General features: G+C 40.3%; 1 protein-coding gene across 1 annotated transcript in view; it reads right to left on the minus strand.

The window, feature by feature from the left end:
- Positions 1 to 1,873: 1,873 nt before the first annotated feature.
- Positions 1,874 to 22,483, minus strand: part of LOC131702707 (uncharacterized) — a 32,405-nt gene continuing 11,795 nt past the window's right edge. Inside the window, exons 3-4 of the mRNA XM_059004495.1 lie at positions 16,251 to 16,643; positions 1,874 to 8,295 (exon numbers count right to left, since the gene is read on the minus strand). Coding sequence (XP_058860478.1) covers positions 6,812 to 8,020 — 1,209 coding nt within the window. The 5' untranslated portion in view covers positions 8,021 to 8,295; positions 16,251 to 16,643 and the 3' untranslated portion in view covers positions 1,874 to 6,811. The remainder of the gene's footprint in view (positions 8,296 to 16,250; positions 16,644 to 22,483) is intronic.

Consider the following 22,483-nt stretch of genomic DNA (forward strand, 5'->3'; position numbering starts at 1 on the left):
TTCCTTTGTTAATTAAAATAAAATACAGGTGGTGGACTGGTTAAAGCATGTATATTGTTGTTGTGTGTTGCTGTGTCCACAGGACTGTGCAAAGAGAGTCCAAACAGTGGCAAAGTACTATTAACAGAGAGGAAGATTAGGAAGTACATTGATCAAACATGTAGAGCTTTAAAAAAAATAGTGAAAATGGGCACTCATAGAGAGCAGCTTTGTGTAGCATTAGTCATGTGATCGTTCCTGAAAATGCAGAAAAACTACAGCATTCCACATAAATAGTTCAGCATTGTGGGTTGTTGCTGTGTCCCTCTGTAGGAAACAAGTCAAGATTAGAGCAGTTTGGTTATGTAGGATATTTTGTGATCACATAACTTATGCTACCGTGACCCTCACCAGGAGAAGCAGACCAATAATGGATGGATGGATGGATAACTTATGCTGAACAAAATCTGCTCTCCATGTCCTGCCATCTTGAAGACATCTTTGCTGTGGACTTCAAACTTTCAAAGTGTAAAAACTTGTCAGAATGTTAACAATGAAGGAAACAATTACAGGTGTCCAACTCCGGAGTGAATCTTAATATTGTAGAGCACGGCAAATGTGAATGCATGCAGGGCTGAACCCAGGGGTGAGTCACCTCAGGGCTGCCCCGTGTCAACAGCCCAGGGTTGGATGGTGTAGTGTGAAAACAGCTTTAAGTCATCAGGAGCTAATTTCAAACCGGACTCCACACTCCCCTTCTCCAAGGCCAATTCTCAGAAAAGCAAGGTTTAAATAAAGGTCTCTGAAGTTCCCCATTGGCCTAGGCTGAAATTTTATTTTTATGCTTTCATTCCTGCTTTCTATAAAACTGCAAAAAACTCTTGTTTTTGCAAATGCATGCTGTTATATTTGATTTCCTTTCTTCACCATGTATCTTATATACAATGTTTCTCCCCTCAATGTAAATCTTACAAATTCACAATTACTATTATTTATTTTATTTTTTTAAACATGCCCAAAGGATAAGTGAAAGTTTCCACCGCGCAGCATTGCACACTGTTCAGTGCACAACATTGACGTTTTTGTGGTGCTTGAAAACAATTGTATCGGGTACTATCTTGTCCACACGTAACAGTGTTTCAGTGGCTTTGTTTCCATTAAGATATCGAAGTGAATAACGTCTTGCGCGCATTTGAAATTCGGCGAAATGCGCATAATCAACCTAAAATTGGGTTTCCATTCAAATCAATTTCTAGCGGATGAACTGGCCGACGTGATGATGTTGTGGGCGGAGCTAAATCAATTTGCATCGAAAATGGTAAAACGCTAGAAAAATAGCGTGACAGACCGTTTCCACTCTTCTCCCTGATTTTCCTTTACAAATTTATCTGCAGTTATTATACGATGACGTACAACCTCTAGCGAATGACCCCAGTCCTATATATATTAAATACATGATTAAATAAATAATTAAAAACTACTGAAAGTAGTAGGGTCAAAATAGTAAAACAATCCAATTTAAAATCAATCTGCTCAGACACTGGCTTTTTTTTATAAGTAGGGGGTTGAAAAGCTATCAAGTAAAACAAAAACTCTTCTAAATAAAACACGAATTAATGTTTCTCTTTATATGTGCGTCATTGTTGTTTTTTAATCAAAACATATTCGGGACTATTTTCTTAGAACCCCGTTACTCAGTGGAAAGGAGCTCTTGGAGCGTATTTCAGGTTGGGATCTGTCACGTTTCAGCTGCTTTTTGGAATAAAGGGAGGAAAACAGGAGGACACTGGATTACCTGAACTCCTAGTGTTATTGGTTCGTGCAGTGACCTACAGTCAGAGAAAACAGCAGGTAGCTAAAATAGTCCAGAATAACCACACAGACTATTCAAAGGTTTATGAATCAGAGTAAAATACTTCTCTGTTTTATTAATTGAATTGAGTGATATATAAATCTACTACAAATTGATTAGCTTAATTAAGACAATCCAGGTAGTCTGGTGTCTTTTAGCCAATTGAAAGTATTCCAACACTATTTAAGCAACATATAAGTATGATTACATTACATTTTTGTATATGAATACATTGTTACAAATATGGTTAGTCTAAAGTACCCACTACAAGCATACAATAATATCACATCACTCAGACTTAAAAATCAAACTGAAAACCTATTTTTATATAAAAGAAAAAAAACACTGTATAAATGGGTAATTGTATGTAAAAATATTGTGATATCTTGTAATATCCTGGATGCTAAGCAGTGTGTCCCCCCTCAGGTCAAGAGCCCTAACCACTACTCTACACTGCGGCCCAAAATAAATCCTGTTTATACATTCAGTTGCTGTATTATTATTATCATTAACAATATGGTTTAAAACAAATATAAAAATAGGTGTATTATACAGCAGGTACCAATGCTGTATTTAGTCTACTTACTCAAATATACTGTAGCAGGGTGAAGAAAAAAATAAGAGGTCCAATCTGTAACACTTCTTGAAACTGATGAAACATGCAAGTAAAAATACTTTTCATAAACTTTGATACTAGAGCTTCTACTAATAGCCACCTAACTGACTGAAAACCCCGTTTGCGTGGTTACAGTGTTAGTATGCGTTTGTGTGACTCGTCCACTTTCCATTTGGCAGGTTCGTTACTGAAGGTAAGGACAGCAGGATGAGGGTTATGAGTGGGACTGGACGGTGGTCTTGGAGGCGAATCTAGTTTACTTTTTGCCCCCAGGCCTAGTTCTTCTTCAGCAACGTCGTCGTCAGCACTGTTTTTCACAGTTAAATTGGTAAGATGCACTGTTGCTGTCGTTGCTGCATGATTTAAACTCAACATTAGATAATTGGGGTAAAATACTAAGGTTGGGGTAAAATACTAAGCAAACGCGACAAACGCTATGGAAAATGGTTAACCGCAACTTTTTACTCGCATGACAAGCTCGCTCGGTAGAGGTGGTTTTAGTCTTTACTCGCAATGACATTTTATTTGACATTATGCATGAAAAACTGTAGAGAGCGTATTTCAAGTCCAAGCGTCTTTTTTAGCATCCAAGTGACGTGAAATGATTTGATGCGCGTGCTCCTAACACTTGTTACGCCGAATCTCCTGTTAAGTAGCAAAGGTCGTCCGCTGCGTGACCTACTTTAAAATGCGTCTGCTCCAAAACATAATTACGATATTTAAAGTACAGCGCACTGAAATTGCTTTTTAAATACAGTAATTGAATAAAGCAAATTTATAATAACATTTAAACTAAAACACTACAGGGAAAATTATTATTATTATTATTATTATTATTATTATTATTATTATTATTATTATTATTATTATTATTATTATTAAAACACTGCGGGGAAACTCATTATTATTATTATTATTATTATTATTATTATTATTATTATTATTATTATTATTATTATTAAAACACTGCGGGGAAACTCATTATTATCATTATTAGTATTAGTAGTAGTAGTAGTAGGTTAGTTGTTAGTATACACAGCAACGCTCTATTGATTAAATCATAATACAGAAAATAAGTGTCCTTTTTTGGCGATCATTTCTTGTTATTATTATGCTCCAACATCTTCAATACTATACTGTAAAAACAGCACAGTAGCACACCAACTAAAAGATACCTTAACAAAATACAACTTGAGTTAATTTCAGAAATTAATAGTTGCTTAATATGGTGTGTAGAGGTGAAATGTAATAAATGGTGAATTAACACTGGCCCTATAACAAATACCTATTAATACTAATAATGATTTTAACAATACAGCCAGCATATTTATGTTGGTAGCATGGATGTATATCCATTCTTGCAAGAACACAACTAAATGTTTGTTGTTAGTTTTATGAAAAGTAAATATGTAACTGGATCAAGGTTCATTTCTATTTTGTAAGTGTATACTCGGTACAATGTATACTTGCTAGAGTAGCGAGCGAGTTAAAAAAAAGTGTATGGAAAATCATCTAGTGAATCATCTATGGGATACTGAATATTTCACAACACCTGGTTAGTATGTGTGCCTCTGGGCTATGGCAGGGGTTCTCAGGCCTGGTGCTGGAGTATCACTGTCTCTGCTGTGTTTTGCTCCAACCGAGCTCTCAGTTACTTAAAGGGGAACCCGGCAGTACATACCAAATTAAAGATAAACTATCTCACATTGCTGTCCAGCTGAATTTGGTTATTGTATAATAATCATATCCTCCAAAAACATCTGCATAATGCCACACTGCCAATGTCCAAAATCACTCTTCTGGAGCATCCCTCCTGAGCCAGGAGACTTGTGTTCTGAGCAGTGAAGCGTACACATTTGCTTTAAAACTTCTGTGCGGAAACAAGTCTTTGCTGTGTTAGTGGTTGTGAAAAAAGAAAAAAAGGATATTGTGGGTTGATTGACAGCATTTCCCACCACTCAGTTCATGGGATTGTCACTGACATTAATTATCGGTATATATTTCAAGCTCAGTATTTGAAAAAAATGCCACATTTTAAAAATGCTAACTGCAGTATAATACAAACCTGAATAATTAATTAATGTACTAATATATCGCACCAACAATGCACAGCAAAAAAGTAAGCACCCTGTAGATTTGTCAAAATAATTTAACAGTTAGCAGTAACGGAATTAAATTGACTTTATTATTATTATTATTATTGCCAGCTACACATATGATTATTATACAATAACCAAATTCAGCTGGACAGCAAGGTGTGATAGTTCATCTTTAATTTGGTATGTACTGCCGGGTTCCCCTTTAATTCATGTTTAATTTTACTTTTTTTTTATTGTGTAGCTTTTAAAAAGTTGGAGAATTCAAGTTCCTTTCTTTTACACTTAACTTGAAATCTCCAACTGTTTAAAATAGCTAAAAAGCTCTGACTAGGCAAATTATTAGTTCAATTGAGGGTTCAATTAAGTAATTGAGACCTCAGTTGGATCAAGAACCGGCAGGGCAGGCAGGGGTACTCCAGGACCCGGGTTAAGAACCACTGGGCTGCTACATTCTTTTTCACAAATTATTCCTACGATGCAAATATGAAACAATTCATTAACTGGTGTAGTTTAAATTAAAGTCGGTTTCAGAAGTCTAGGGAAAATGGTTGCGATTATCAGATAAATAGCAAACATCATGCCAACTCTGAACACAAGACTGACAGTCACAAGAGCTGACGCCTACGCATAACTACAATGAGATCATAATTTCATAACTCAATCATAACTAAAAAAAATTCCACCGACTATGGTTTGGCTTTAGACCCAAGTATTCTACTGAATACTGGATAAAGGAGGTGTGGTTGGGCCTGTCTTTTTGGAGCTAAAGAAGGCATTTGACACAGTTAATCACCACGTTCTCCTCTCTGAATTACAGAAATGTAATTTTTTAGACCTGGCATTAAGATGGATTGAGTCTTATCTAAAGGATAATCTAAAGGATGGTGTGTTTTAATTAACAATGTTCAATCTCATTTTAGAGAATGTGTAGCTGGAATCCCACAGGGGTCTGTGATGGGACCTTTACTTTTTAGTTTATATATTAATGATCTTCCTGAGGTGTGCCCAGGTGCAGGTTTGCAGATGTAAACTGATGATACAGTTATATATGTATCAGCAAAAACCAGCTTCTAAACTATTATATGAAGAAAATATCAGATTGGCTTAATTGCTCGTGTTTGACACTAAACGTTAGTATTTGTTTCTCTAAAGTAACTTTAATGTTTAAATTGAAGGAGAAGTTATTGAGGAAGTCCCAGAAGTTAAATCCTTATGACTTATTATTGATTCACACTTGAAATTTGATTAGCAAATTTTCAACATATCAGATCTAATTTAACAACTAATGCTTCTAAAGTATTCATGCACTCATATATCTTATTGTATACTTCCTGGTCCCAAGCAGGTAAATCTGTAATTAATCCAATATGATGTCTTTATAATCAAGATCTAAAAGTTATGGATAAAAAACCTGGGAGATACCATCATTGTAATGTTTTGACTAAGTACCAACTGCTGAGTTTTGATAATTTTGTCAAATTTTCGTTTGCTAGATTGGTATTTAAGACTTTGCATGTCTTGGGTGCTCCATCATTGCAAGAATTTGTGAAAAAGCTTTCTGAGGTTAACAGTAGAAAGGATGCTGTATGTGGGAACTGTAAAGTAGAAAAGCATAGAACAACATTTGCCCAAACGGCTCTATCAGTAAGAGGCATCACATTTTGGAATTAATTTCCCACAGAAATTAAGGTTTTAAAAGATTTTAAAATATTCTGTATAAACTCAAGACCTGGCTGAAAAATAACCAATTATGCAGTCATTAGTTTATTTGGGATGTTTATCAATTTGAATTGTGAATTGGTTACTTAAGTTGTGGAAGTTGAATTATTATTTGATAACATGAATTGTTAATTGTTTTATATGAAGTATTTGAGATTAGTTGTGTATATTGGTGATATGTATTTATTATATGATTTTAGTTTGTATTGGATTAGTTGTTATTGATGGCTACTAATGGTCATCAATGTCTTCCTGGGGACTGTCAATGAAAATGATCCTTCTGGATAAATTGAAAATACAATGCATCTTGTGCCAGGTAACTGTCATGTCATTATTATATGTGTCCCTAATCAAAAAAATAAAAAAAACTACAATTATTAGATCATATTGATCCAGTTACTGCCATCACAAATAGCAACGAGAGACATATTTATGCACAAAAGCCACAGCATATGTTGTATGTCTGTGTTTCTGCGGCATTCCAAAGACAAGATCCCTGTTCCTCGTTATTTGGTTTCTCCAGCAGGCTGGCATCCTTTTTTATTACTATTTATGTCCTTCAATCTCTCTTTGTAACTCCCTCAGTTTAATTTCGATCTCATTCAGGCCCTGCACTGTGTCATTCAGATTGTTCTCCATCTCCTTCAGTTCACTATTTGCCTCTATCAGTATCTGCGCTGTGGCTTTCAGATTTTTCTTTGTCTTCTCCAGTCTAGGCACTGTGGCAACCAGATTCTGCCGCAGTTTCTGCAGTGTGACATCCAGATTGCTCCCTGCCTCCACCAGTATCTCCTTTGTCAACTTCATTTTCTGCACATGTTTCATTGTTTTGTCAAGTTCTTTCTGTTTCGCCGTCACATTTTCCAGTTTCTTGTTTGCATTTTTCAGTAAGTCCTCAATCTCCTTCTTCATTTTCATCTCCATCTCCTTCAGTTCCCTCTCCATGCCGTCCAGTTTATTATTTATGTCCTTCAGTTCTTTACCTGTGTCATTCAGATAACACACGATGGCATTCAGAGTGTTCTCTGCCTCCTTCAGGCACCACTCTGTCTCCTTCACTTCATTAATTGTCTCCACCAGTATCTGCAGTGTGCCATTCAGTTTGTTCTTTGCCTTCTCCAGTCTTTTCACTTTGGCTTCCAGATTTTTCTCTGCCTCATTCAGTCTATCCAGATAGTTATCTGTTTCCTCAAGTTTCTGCAAAGTGACATCCAGATTGCTCCTTGAGTCCTCCAGTTTCCACACTCTGGCATTGAGATCCTTCACTGAAGGTTTTAGATTGTTTTCTGACACCTGCAGATTCGGCACTGTGAGATTCAGATCCTGTTTTACCACCTTCATTCTGTCCTTTGTCTTGTGCAGATTATTCTTTGTCTCATCCAGTTTCTTCTTTGTATCCTTCACAGTGCTGAGTTTCTTCTTTGCATTGTTCAGTAAGTCCTCAATCTCCTTCTTCATTTTCATCTCCATCTCCTTCAGTTCCCTCTCCATGTCGTCCAGTTTATTATTTATGTCCTTCAGTTCTTTACCTGTGTCATTCAGATAACACACGATGGCATTCAGAGTGTTCTCTGCCTCCTTCAGGCACCACTCTGTCTCCTTCACTTCATTAATTGTCTCCACCAGTATCTGCAGTGTGCCATTCAGTTTGTTCTTTGCCTTCTCCAGTCTTTTCACTTTGGCTTCCAGATTTTTCTCTGCCTCATTCAGTCTATCCAGATAGTTATCTGTTTCCTCAAGTTTCTGCAAAGGCATCCAGAATGCTCATTGAATCCTTCAGTTTCTGCACTCTGGCATTCAGATCCTTCATTGAGGGTTTTGCCACCATTCTCTCCTTTGTCTGATACAGTTTCTTCTTTGTTATGTCAATTTTCTTCTTTGTGTTGCCAAGTTTCTCCTTTGTTTCCTTGAGTTCCTTGAGTTTGACCACACTCTTCTTCAGTATGTTGTCAATCTCATTCTTCAGTTGGTCCTCTTTCTCCCCCAGTTCCTTCTCCATCTCCTTCAGTTTCTTCTCATCCTTCATCCAACTGTTGAGTCAAACACACACACACACACACACACACACACACACACACACACACACACACACACACACACACACACACACACACACACACATCAGTAATCATTATTAAAGACATGTTGCTCTTAATTAAAAAATAAAAACTACCTTGAGAAGTGAAATCTCCTTCTGCATGGTCCTGCTGGTAAACCTGCATTTGAGTCATAGGCACTGACTTCGTGGGGGCCCCTTCCAGAATTTAAAAAAGGGGGCTTAGCTCCCCCTAGGTTTTGGGATGTGCCATCAGTGTATGCTTATACTGAAAGGCACTCATTTTCTGTATTTGCTCTGCAGCAGTGAGTCCAATCATAAGTTAGCTGAGGCAGGACATAAGCAATTCTGTTTCAGTTGAAGGTCCTATGTAAGTTTAACCAATAGCAAACTCAAGTTTGTGCTAGTATAAACTGATATAGAAGAGACAGGCTGCGGGACTGTGCATATAAACTGATATAGAAGAGACAGGCTGGTAGACAGTGCATATAAACTGATATAGAAGAGACAGGCTGCGGGACTGTGCATATAAACTGATATAGAAGAGACAGGCTGGTAGACAGTGCATATAAACTGATATAGAAGAGACAGGCTGCGGGACTGTGCATATAAACTGATATAGAAGAGACAGGCTGGTAGACAGTGCATATAAACTGATATAGAAGAGACAGGCTGGTAGCTGTGCATATAAACTGATATAGAAGAGACAGGCTGCGGGACTGTGCATATAAACTGATATAGAAGAGACAGGCTGGTAGACAGTGCATATAAACTGATATAGAAGAGACAGGCTGGTAGCTGTGCATATAAACTGATATAGAAGAGACAGGCTGCGGGACTGTGCATATAAACTGATATAGAAGAGACAGGCTGGTAGACAGTGCATATAAACTGATATAGAAGAGACAGGCTGGTAGCTGTGCATATAAACTGATATAGAAGAGACAGGCTGGTAGACAGTGCATATAAACTGATATAGAAGAGACAGGCTGGTAGACAGGGCATATAAACTGATATAGAAGAGACAGGCTGCGGGACTGTGCATATAAACTGATATAGAAGAGACAGGCTGGTAGACAGTGCATATAAACTGATATAGAAGAGACAGGCTGGTAGACAGGGCATATAAACTGATATAGAAGAGACAGGCTGGTAGACAGTGCATATAAACTGATATAGAAGAGACAGGCTGGTAGACAGGGCATATAAACTGATATAGAAGAGACAGGCTGGTAGACAGTGCATATAAACTGATATAGAAGAGACAGGCTGGTAGCTGTGCATATAAACTGATATAGAAGAGACAGGCTGGTAGACAGTGCATATAAACTGATATAGAAGAGACAGGCTGCGGGGCTGTGCATATAAACTGATATAGAAGAGGCAGGCTGCGGGACTGTGCATATAAACTGATATAGAAGAGACAGGCTGCGGGACTGTGCATATAAACTGATATAGAAGAGACAGGCTGGTAGACAGTGCATATAAACTGATATAGAAGAGACAGGCTGCGGGACTGTGCATATAAACTGATATAGAAGAGACAGGCTGCTGGACTGTGCATATAAACTGATATAGAAGAGACAGGCTGGTAGACAGTGCATATAAACTGATATAGAAGAGACAGGCTGGTAGCTGTGCATATAAACTGATATAGAAGAGACAGGCTGCGGGACTGTGCATATAAACTCATATAGAAGAGACAGGCTGGTAGACAGTGCATATAAACTGATATAGAAGAGACAGGCTGGTAGCTGTGCATATAAACTGATATAGAAGAGACAGGCTGCGGGACTGTGCATATAAACTGATATAGAAGAGACAGGCTGGTAGACAGTGCATATAAACTGATATAGAAGAGACAGGCTGGTAGCTGTGCATATAAACTGATATAGAAGAGACAGGCTGGTAGACAGTGCATATAAACTGATATAGAAGAGACAGGCTGGTAGACAGGGCATATAAACTGATATAGAAGAGACAGGCTGCGGGACTGTGCATATAAACTGATATAGAAGAGACAGGCTGGTAGACAGTGCATATAAACTGATATAGAAGAGACAGGCTGGTAGACAGGGCATATAAACTGATATAGAAGAGACAGGCTGCGGGACTGTGCATATAAACTGATATAGAAGAGACAGGCTGGTAGACAGTGCATATAAACTGATATAGAAGAGACAGGCTGGTAGCTGTGCATATAAACTGATATAGAAGAGACAGGCTGGTAGACAGGGCATATAAACTGATATAGAAGAGACAGGCTGCGGGACTGTGCATATAAACTGATATAGAAGAGACAGGCTGGTAGACAGTGCATATAAACTGATATAGAAGAGACAGGCTGGTAGACAGGGCATATAAACTGATATAGAAGAGACAGGCTGCGGGACTGTGCATATAAACTGATATAGAAGAGACAGGCTGCTGGACTGTGCATATAAACTGATATAGAAGAGACAGGCTGGTAGACAGTGCATATAAACTGATATAGAAGAGACAGGCTGCTGGACTGTGCATATAAACTGATATAGAAGAGACAGGCTGCGGGACTGTGCATATAAACTGATATAGAAGAGACAGGCTGCGGGACTGTGCATATAAACTGATATAGAAGAGACAGGCTGGTAGACAGTGCATATAAACTGATATAGAAGAGACAGGCTGGTAGACAGGGCATATAAACTGATATAGAAGAGACAGGCTGCGGGACTGTGCATATAAACTGATATAGAAGAGACAGGCTGGTAGACAGTGCATATAAACTGATATAGAAGAGACATGCTGGTAGCTGTGCATATAAACTGATATAGAAGAGACATGCTGGTAGACAGTGCATATAAACTGATATAGAAGAGACAGGCTGGTAGACAGTGCATATAAACTGATATAGAAGAGACAGGCTGGTAGCTGTGCATATAAACTGATATAGAAGAGACAGGCTGCGGGGCTGTGCATATAAACTGATATAGAAGAGACAGGCTGCGGGGCTGTGCATATAAACTGATATAGAAGAGGCAGGCTGCGGGACTGTGCATATAAACTGATATAGAAGAGACAGGCTGCGGGACTGTGCATATAAACTGATATAGAAGAGACAGGCTGGTAGACAGTGCATATAAACTGATATAGAAGAGACAGGCTGGTAGCTGTGCATATAAACTGATATAGAAGAGACAGGCTGGTAGACAGTGCATATAAACTGATATAGAAGAGACAGGCTGCGGGGCTGTGCATATAAACTGATATAGAAGAGGCAGGCTGCGGGACTGTGCATATAAACTGATATAGAAGAGACAGGCTGGTAGACAGTGCATATAAACTGATATAGAAGAGACAGGCTGGTAGACAGGGCATATAAACTGATATAGAAGAGACAGGCTGCGGGACTGTGCATATAAACTGATATAGAAGAGACAGGCTGGTAGACAGTGCATATAAACTGATATAGAAGAGACAGGCTGGTAGCTGTGCATATAAACTGATATAGAAGAGACAGGCTGGTAGACAGGGCATATAAACTGATATAGAAGAGACAGGCTGCGGGACTGTGCATATAAACTGATATAGAAGAGACAGGCTGGTAGACAGTGCATATAAACTGATATAGAAGAGACAGGCTGGTAGACAGGGCATATAAACTGATATAGAAGAGACAGGCTGCGGGACTGTGCATATAAACTGATATAGAAGAGACAGGCTGCTGGACTGTGCATATAAACTGATATAGAAGAGACAGGCTGGTAGACAGTGCATATAAACTGATATAGAAGAGACAGGCTGCTGGACTGTGCATATAAACTGATATAGAAGAGACAGGCTGCGGGACTGTGCATATAAACTGATATAGAAGAGACAGGCTGCGGGACTGTGCATATAAACTGATATAGAAGAGACAGGCTGGTAGACAGGGCATATAAACTGATATAGAAGAGACAGGCTGCGGGACTGTGCATATAAACTGATATAGAAGAGACAGGCTGGTAGACAGTGCATATAAACTGATATAGAAGAGACATGCTGGTAGCTGTGCATATAAACTGATATAGAAGAGACATGCTGGTAGACAGTGCATATAAACTGATATAGAAGAGACAGGCTGGTAGACAGTGCATATAAACTGATATAGAAGAGACAGGCTGGTAGCTGTGCATATAAACTGATATAGAAGAGACAGGCTGGTAGACAGTGCATATAAACTGATATAGAAGAGACAGGCTGCGGGGCTGTGCATATAAACTGATATAGAAGAGGCAGGCTGCGGGACTGTGCATATAAACTGATATAGAAGAGACATGCTGGTAGACAGTGCATATAAACTGATATAGAAGAGACAGGCTGGTAGACAGTGCATATAAACTGATATAGAAGAGACAGGCTGGTAGCTGTGCATATAAACTGATATAGAAGAGACAGGCTGGTAGACAGTGCATATAAACTGATATAGAAGAGACAGGCTGCGGGGCTGTGCATATAAACTGATATAGAAGAGGCAGGCTGCGGGACTGTGCATATAAACTGATATAGAAGAGACAGGCTGCGGGACTGTGCATATAAACTGATATAGAAGAGACAGGCTGGTAGACAGTGCATATAAACTGATATAGAAGAGACAGGCTGGTAGACAGGGCATATAAACTGATATAGAAGAGACAGGCTGCGGGACTGTGCATATAAACTGATATAGAAGAGGCAGGCTGCGGGACTGTGCATATAAACTGATATAGAAGAGACAGGCTGGTAGACAGTGCATATAAACTGATATAGAAGAGACAGGCTGGTAGACAGGGCATATAAACTGATATAGAAGAGACAGGCTGGTAGACAGTGCATATAAACTGATATAGAAGAGACAGGCTGGTAGCTGTGCATATAAACTGATATAGAAGAGACAGGCTGGTAGACAGTGCATATAAACTGATATAGAAGAGACAGGCTGCGGGGCTGTGCATATAAACTGATATAGAAGAGGCAGGCTGCGGGACTGTGCATATAAACTGATATAGAAGAGACAGGCTGCGGGACTGTGCATATAAACTGATATAGAAGAGACAGGCTGGTAGACAGTGCATATAAACTGATATAGAAGAGACAGGCTGGTAGACAGGGCATATAAACTGATATAGAAGAGACAGGCTGCGGGACTGTGCATATAAACTGATATAGAAGAGACAGGCTGCTGGACTGTGCATATAAACTGATATAGAAGAGACAGGCTGGTAGACAGTGCATATAAACTGATATAGAAGAGACAGGCTGCTGGACTGTGCATATAAACTGATATAGAAGAGACAGGCTGCGGGACTGTGCATATAAACTGATATAGAAGAGACAGGCTGGTAGACAGTGCATATAAACTGATATAGAAGAGACAGGCTGGTAGACAGGGCATATAAACTGATATAGAAGAGACAGGCTGCGGGACTGTGCATATAAACTGATATAGAAGAGACAGGCTGGTAGACAGTGCATATAAACTGATATAGAAGAGACAGGCTGGTAGCTGTGCATATAAACTGATATAGAAGAGACAGGCTGCGGGGCTGTGCATATAAACTGATATAGAAGAGACAGGCTGCGGGGCTGTGCATATAAACTGATATAGAAGAGGCAGGCTGCGGGACTGTGCATATAAACTGATATAGAAGAGACAGGCTGGTAGACAGTGCATATAAACTGATATAGAAGAGACAGGCTGGTAGCTGTGCATATAAACTGATATAGAAGAAACAGGCTGGTAGACAGTGCATATAAACTGATATAGAAGAGACAGGCTGCGGGGCTGTGCATATAAACTGATATAGAAGAGGCAGGCTGCGGGACTGTGCATATAAACTGATATAGAAGAGACAGGCTGCGGGACTGTGCATATAAACTGATATAGAAGAGACAGGCTGGTAGACAGTGCATATAAACTGATATAGAAGAGACAGGCTGGTAGACAGGGCATATAAACTGATATAGAAGAGACAGGCTGCGGGACTGTGCATATAAACTGATATAGAAGAGACAGGCTGCGGGACTGTGCATATAAACTGATATAGAAGAGACAGGCTGCGGGACTGTGCATATAAACTGATATAGAAGAGTCAGGCTGGTAGACAGTGCATATAAACTGATATAGAAGAGACAGGCTGGTAGACAGGGCATATAAACTGATATAGAAGAGACAGGCTGCGGGACTGTGCATATAAACTGATATAGAAGAGACAGGCTGGTAGACAGTGCATATAAACTGATATAGAAGAGACATGCTGGTAGCTGTGCATATAAACTGATATAGAAGAGACATGCTGGTAGACAGTGCATATAAACTGATATAGAAGAGACAGGCTGGTAGACAGTGCATATAAACTGATATAGAAGAGACAGGCTGGTAGCTGTGCATATAAACTGATATAGAAGAGACAGGCTGGTAGACAGGGCATATAAACTGATATAGAAGAGACAGGCTGCGGGACTGTGCATATAAACTGATATAGAAGAGACAGGCTGGTAGCTGTGCATATAAACTGATATAGAAGAGACAGGCTGGTAGACAGTGCATATAAACTGATATAGAAGAGACAGGCTGCTGGACTGTGCATATAAACTGATATAGAAGAGACAGGCTGCGGGACTGTGCATATAAACTGATATAGAAGAGACAGGCTGCGGGACTGTGCATATAAACTGATATAGAAGAGACAGGCTGGTAGACAGTGCATATAAACTGATATAGAAGAGACAGGCTGGTAGACAGGGCATATAAACTGATATAGAAGAGACAGGCTGCGGGACTGTGCATATAAACTGATATTGAAGAGACAGGCTGGTAGACAGTGCATATAAACTGATATAGAAGAGACATGCTGGTAGCTGTGCATATAAACTGATATAGAAGAGACAGGCTGGTAGACAGTGCATATAAACTGATATAGAAGAGACAGGCTGGTAGCTGTGCATATAAACTGATATAGAAGAGACAGGCTGCGGGACTGTGCATATAAACTGATATAGAAGAGACAGGCTGGTAGCTGTGCATATAAACTGATATAGAAGAGACAGGCTGCGGGACTGTGCATATAAACTGATATAGAAGAGGCAGGCTGGTAGCTGTGCATATAAACTGATATAGAAGAGACATGCTGGTAGCTGTGCATATAAACTGATATAGAAGAAGAGACATGCTGGTAGACAGTGCATATAAACTGATATAGAAGAGACAGGCTGGTAGCTGTGCATATAAACTGATATAGAAGAGACAGGCTGCGGGACTGTGCATATAAACTGATATAGAAGAGACAGGCTGCGGGACTGTGCATATAAACTGATATAGAAGAGACAGGCTGGTAGACAGTGCATATAAACTGATATAGAAGAGACAGGCTGGTAGACAGGGCATATAAACTGATATAGAAGAGACAGGCTGCGGGACTGTGCATATAAACTGATATTGAAGAGACAGGCTGGTAGACAGTGCATATAAACTGATATAGAAGAGACATGCTGGTAGCTGTGCATATAAACTGATATAGAAGAGACATGCTGGTAGACAGTGCATATAAACTGATATAGAAGAGACAGGCTGGTAGCTGTGCATATAAACTGATATAGAAGAGACAGGCTGCGGGACTGTGCATATAAACTGATATAGAAGAGACAGGCTGGTAGCTGTGCATATAAACTGATATAGAAGAGACAGGCTGCGGGACTGTGCATATAAACTGATATAGAAGAGGCAGGCTGGTAGCTGTGCATATAAACTGATATAGAAGAGACATGCTGGTAGCTGTGCATATAAACTGATATAGAAGAAGAGACATGCTGGTAGACAGTGCATATAAACTGATATAGAAGAGACAGGCTGGTAGCTGTGCATATAAACTGATATAGAAGAGACAGGCGGGTCGCTGTGCATATAAACTGATATAGAATAAACAAAGAGACCTGATGTTTTTCTTATTTAATGACTCAGTCAGTTTGTAATCCAGTTTCTTGTTGAGAAGCTTAGCTCCGCCCATGGATAGGCCTGTGGCAGTTGCTTCGACCACGGATCCAGCTGCTTTTCCGGCTGAGGCTCCATATTGTTTTTCCACATAGTATTCGACTGCGCTTCCAGCTGCTCCTGCTGCTACACCTATGACAATCCCTGAGACTGCGCCTGCTATTAAGTTTGGGCCATTGATTACGATAGTGTTGACTGTGTTTGTAAATAGGTCTGGTATGATTTCGGTTAATTCTTCAATAACGACTCCGCATGCACCTTCAATTGCACCTGTCCCTGCACCCTCTTTTATTGATGCTCCTACATTTTCTTCTGTGTTTTCCTGGAGAGATTCCCTGTAGAGAAAAGAGTTATGAGATCAATCAAACACTTCCTTGGATGTAATATATATATATATATATATATATGAATCAGTGCTTGGAAATTCTGGCCTGTGATTGATTCAGAGGTGAGCATATATATATATATATATATATATATATATATATATATATATATATATATATATATATATATATATATATATCTATATATATTACAGTGGCTGTCAAACGTATTCACCCCCCTTGGACTTTTCTACATTTTATTGTGTTACAACATGGAATCAAAATGGATTTAATTAGGAGTTTTTGCCACTGATCAACACAAAAAAGTCCATAATGTCAAAGTGAAAAATAAAATCTACAAATTGTTCTAAATTAATTACAGATATAAAACAGAAAATAATTGATTGCATAAGTATTCACCCCCTTTGTTATGACACACCTGAATAAGCTCCAGTGCAACCAATTGTCTTTAGAAGTCACATAATTAGTTGAATGGAGTCCACCTGTGTGCAATTAAGGTGTTTCACATGATTTCAGGTTAAATACACCTGTCTCTGGGAGGTACCACAGTTGGTTAGTACATTTCCTAACAAAAACTACATCATGAAGACGAAGGAACATTCAAAGCAAATCAGGAATAAGGTTCTTCAAAAGCACCAATCAGGGGTAGGATATAGGAACATTTCCAAGGCATTGAATATCCCCCGGAGCACAGTAAAGTCCATCATTAAGAAATGGCCTTTATGGGAGAGTGGCAAAAAGAAAGCCATTGTTGAAAAAAACTCACATCAAATCTTGGCTAGAGTTTGCCAGAAGGCATGTGGGAGACTCTGAGACCAAGTGGATGAAGATTCTATGGTCTGATGAGACAAAAATAGAGCTTTTTGGTCTCAACACTAAGCGCTATGTTTGGCACAAGCCTAACACCGCACATCATCCTGAGAACACCATCCCTACCGTGAAGCATGGTGGTGGCAGCATCATGCTATGGGGATGCTTCTTTGCATTAGGGCCTAGAAAGCTTGTGAAGATAGAGGGCAAAATGGATGCAGCAAAGTACAGAGAAATCCTGGAGGAAAACCTGCTGAAGTCTGCAAGAGACCTGGGACTTGGGAGAAGATTTATCTTCCAGCAAGACAATGACCCCAAACATACAGCCAAAACCACACTGGAGTGGCTTAAAAACAAAAAGGTCAATGTCCTGGAGTGGCCCAGTCAAAGCCCGGACCTCAATCCAATTGTGAATATGTGGAAAGAGTTGAAAATTGCTTTTCACCAAAGGTCCCCATCCAACTTGACGGAGCTTGAGCAATTGGGCAAAAATTGCAGTGTCCAGATGTGCAAAGCTGGTAGAGACTTATCCAAATAGACTCATGGCTGTAATTGCTGCCAAAGGTGCCTCTACCAAATATTGACTCAAGGGGGTGAATACTTATGCAATTATTTTATGTTTTGTATTTGTAATTAATTTAGAACAATTTGTAGATTTTATTTTTCACTTTGACATTATGGACTTTTTTGTGTTGATCAGTGGCAAAAACTCCTAATTAAATCCATTTTGATTCCATGTTGTAACACAATAAAATGTGGACAAGTCCAAGGGGGGTGAATACTTTTGAGAGCCACTGTATATCTCCAATAGAAGTGTGGAGTAGTGGTTAGGGCTTTGGACTCTTGACCAGAGGGTTGTGGGTTCAATCCCAGGTGGGGGACACTGCTGCTGTACCCTTGAGCAAGGTGCTTTACCTAGATTACTCCAGTAAAAACCCAACTGTATAAATGGGTAATTATGTGTAAAAAAATAATGTAATTGTTTGTTTAAAAAAAAAAAAGTGATATCTTGTAACAGTTGTAAGTCTCCCTGGATAAGGGTCTCTGCTAAGAAATAAATAATAATAATGCATGTCATTTAGGCGGGACGTTGCCCAGCAGCACTGGGAAATGCATTTATTATTATTTTTGTAATAGGGTTTATTTTTTAATGGGAAAAGGGTAAAGTCAACGTGAATTGATTAACCATTTCCACAGTTTTTCCGGTGTTTATTGGCTATCCACCGATTTCATTTTTGTTTTGTATCGGGTTTGATCGGTTAAAACTGAAAATCAGAAGCCCTAAATATATTTAATATACATTAGTAGCAACACCTGGTTAGAGCAACCGCCTCTTACGAGCAGCATTCCCCTGGAAACACCTTCCTTACATTACAAACACAGCTGTCACTTACGAGCAGCATTCCCCTGGGAACACCTTCCTTACATTACAAACACAGCTGTCACTTACGAGCAGCATTCCCCTGGGAACACCTTCCTTACATTACAAACACAGCTGTCACTTACGAGCAGCATTCCCCTGGGAACACCTTCCTTACATTACAAACACAGCTGTCACTTACGAGCAGCATTCCCCTGGGAACACCTTCCTTACATTACAAACACAGCTGTCACTTACGAGCAGCATTCCCCTGGGAACACCTTCCTTACATTACAAACACAGCTGTCACTTACGAGCAGCATTCCCCTGGGAACACCTTCCTTACATTACAAACACAGCTGTCACTTACGAGCAGCATTCCCCTGGAAACACCTTCCTTACATTACAAACACAGCTGTCACTTACGAGCAGCATTCCCCTGGGAACACCTTCCTTACATTACAAACACAGCTGTCACTTGCGAGCAGCATTCCCCTGGGAACACCTTCCTTACATTACAAACACAGCTGTCACTTACGAGCAGCATTCCCCTGGGAACACCTTCCTTACATTACAAACACAGCTGTCACTTACGAGCAGCATTCCCCTGGGAACACCTTCCTTACATTACAAACACAGCTGTCACTTACGAGCAGCATTCCCCTGGGAACACCTTCCTTACATTACAAACACAGCTGTCACTTACGAGCAGCATTCCCCTGGGAACACCTTCCTTACATTACAAACACAGCTGTCACTTACGAGCAGCATTCCCCTGGGAACACCTTCCTTACATTACAAACACAGCTGTCACTTACGAGCAGCATTCCCCTTGAAACACCTTCCTTACATTACAAACACAGCTGTCACTTACGAGCAGCATTCCCCTGGGAACACCTTCCTTACATTACAAACACAGCTGTCACTTACGAGCAGCATTCCCCTGGGAACACCTTCCTTACATTACAAACACAGCTGTCACTTACGAGCAGCATTCCCCTGGGAACACCTTCCTTACATTACAAACACAGCTGTCACTTACGAGCAGCATTCCCCTGGGAACACCTTCCTTACATTACAAACACAGCTGTCACTTACGAGCAGCATTCCCCTGGGAACACCTTCCTTACATTACAAACACAGCTGTCACTTACGAGCAGCATTCCCCTGGGAACACCTTCCTTACATTACAAACACAGCTGTCACTTACGAGCAGCATTCCCCTGGAAACACCTTCCTTACATTACAAACACAGCTGTCACTTACGAGCAGCATTCCCCTGGGAACACCTTCCTTACCCAGAGCCGCCGAGAGCCGTCATGGGCCCCGGGGAAGGATTGGTATGTCCCGCTGCCCTTTATCAGAGAATTAAAAAAAAATAATAACAAATGTATTAACACCAGGAACTAGTTCACTGCGCTCAATTAAGCAGGTGATTTGATAAATTTAAGTAATTTAGAGGTTGTTTGGAACAAAAAAAATGACCAGTTTCCATAATTGAACGTTATTTGCTTAATTGATGAACAACTTCCATGTGTTCCCAGTCTTTAGAAACTGGTGATTTAGGGTGACCTACAGAACTTACTGGATAGGACCAGGACCAGGGTTGGAGACCCCTGAGCTACATGCTACCCAGGCAATATGCTTATAACAAAAACAAAGTGACTGATAAAATACCTTCACAGCATACCCGATTTGCTCATTTTTGTACAAATGGATTATTTGGCCTGCAATAGGCTATACAGTCGGCTATATGCAGTATAGTTACTCCTAGTTATTATTACCTGTGAATTTCTTGCAATACCCCATGGCACCTAGTCTGAATACCAACTCCATTCTTAGTTGTACTCACAGTTTCATTCATGTAGGGGCTGCAGACTGATCTAATCAATTCAATGCATCGCAGGCACTGTCCTATCAGATAAATACCCCTATGAAAATGAAATATATTTTAAAATATTTTGTTTTTTTTTCCAGCCCACCGAGTATGCGGGCTGAAACAAGCCGGTGTAAGCATCTCAACAGCAGGGCACAGCATAGCGGTGTCCCGATGGATGAGTCGCGCTTGTATTATTGTTTTATTTCTAAACTGCAAGGCAGTGAAATAAAACCACACATACACACACACAACAGCAAAACTGTGAGAGTAATACAGCAGACACCACGGCAATGCGGGTGAACTGGAATATTTAAGCGCACCGAGAGGGCGGTCTGAGGCAAACCATCAGAGTCAACTCCACAGTGGGGTGCGGCAGAGCCAGGGTCCGGTGGAGGATCATGCGTCTCTTTTTATTTTTATCTATTTATTTATTTATTTATTTTTTAAACTGCAATAGCAGAGTTAAACACAAAACAGCGAGCTTAAAACAGACTGCAATCACAATGTAGGCTGTTAAACAGAAAAAAGAGAAAACACAGGTAGTAACTGGACAGGGGTGTCTAGCCTGGACTATGTGCAGTCACACGACCGGGGCAGCACGCAGCCTACAGCGGAGTGGAGCACCGTCTACAGGTAGAGGGCAATGAGGCACCTCGTGCACCGAGCACCTGAGGGTGCTATGCGCACTGATGTACTAGACATCTGTCTACCGAGCACTGTGCGCACAGAGTACCGTAAGCACTACATGCACCGTGTGCATTGCAGCACCGTGCACTCTTGCACTAGGTCTGTAGCAGTGGGCATCACCATGCTCACCGTGTACCATGCAGCACCATGAGCTCTTGCACTAGCTCTGCACTAGCTCTAACAAATACGACTCTGCCTGCTACATGTGCCAACAAATACGACTCTGCCTGCTACATGTGCCAACAAATACGACTCTGCATACCACACGTGCCATAGGTGCGCCATCCCCTTACTATGTCATCAAAGCGAGCAGACACTTTGCGCATGCGGTTCTGCTTTACCCAATCAGAATCCTGGCCAGCGCAAGAGCCACTGTGCTGAAAGAATGAGTAACGAGATGCTTCTGGGAAATGTAATGTAGTAAAAAGTACAATATTTTCTAAACAAATGTACTTGAGAAAAAGTATCCGAAGAATAAAGTACTTAAGTAATTAGTTTCCAGCCTTGCTGAGTGGGCTTCACAAATGGTGCCTGTAATTGAGTACCGAACTACATCACAGGATTGACCGTCCTATCCTTCTTTATATAGTCCTAGACTAGACTGAAGCGCACCTGTTACAATATCTTCTGTACAATGATAATTCTGCTGCAATTCAGGAGTTAAATAAGTCAGCTCTCTAGCACAAGTAGAGAACGAGAGTAGAGACAGGAGGTAAAGAGAATATACCACCGTGGACTTACGGTACACGTATTTTCACGTTCCCATTAGTCCAGAGTTCAGTAAGTATTTTTCCTTTCAAGGAAGCGTTTACGAATTTGCTGTGCTGCCATTCGACCTCTCCGTAGTTCCTCGTACGTTTTCAAAGTGCATGGACGCTATCCTGGCTCCCCTGCGGCTCCAGGGGATCAGAGTATTAAAATCTCGTCGACTGGTTGATCTGTTCCCAGTCGCGGGAGGGAGCAGTGGCCCACACAGTGGTTGTGACTAAGAATCGGGCGAGGCTGGGCCTCACCATCAACGAGGCAAAGAGTCGGCTTACACCAGTGCAGTGCAACAGGGATCGCAGGTCACCCTCCTATTGTGCCAGAAAC

This window comes from Acipenser ruthenus, chromosome 30 (assembly GCF_902713425.1).
Source record: "Acipenser ruthenus chromosome 30, fAciRut3.2 maternal haplotype, whole genome shotgun sequence".
Taxonomy (NCBI): domain Eukaryota; kingdom Metazoa; phylum Chordata; class Actinopteri; order Acipenseriformes; family Acipenseridae; genus Acipenser; species Acipenser ruthenus.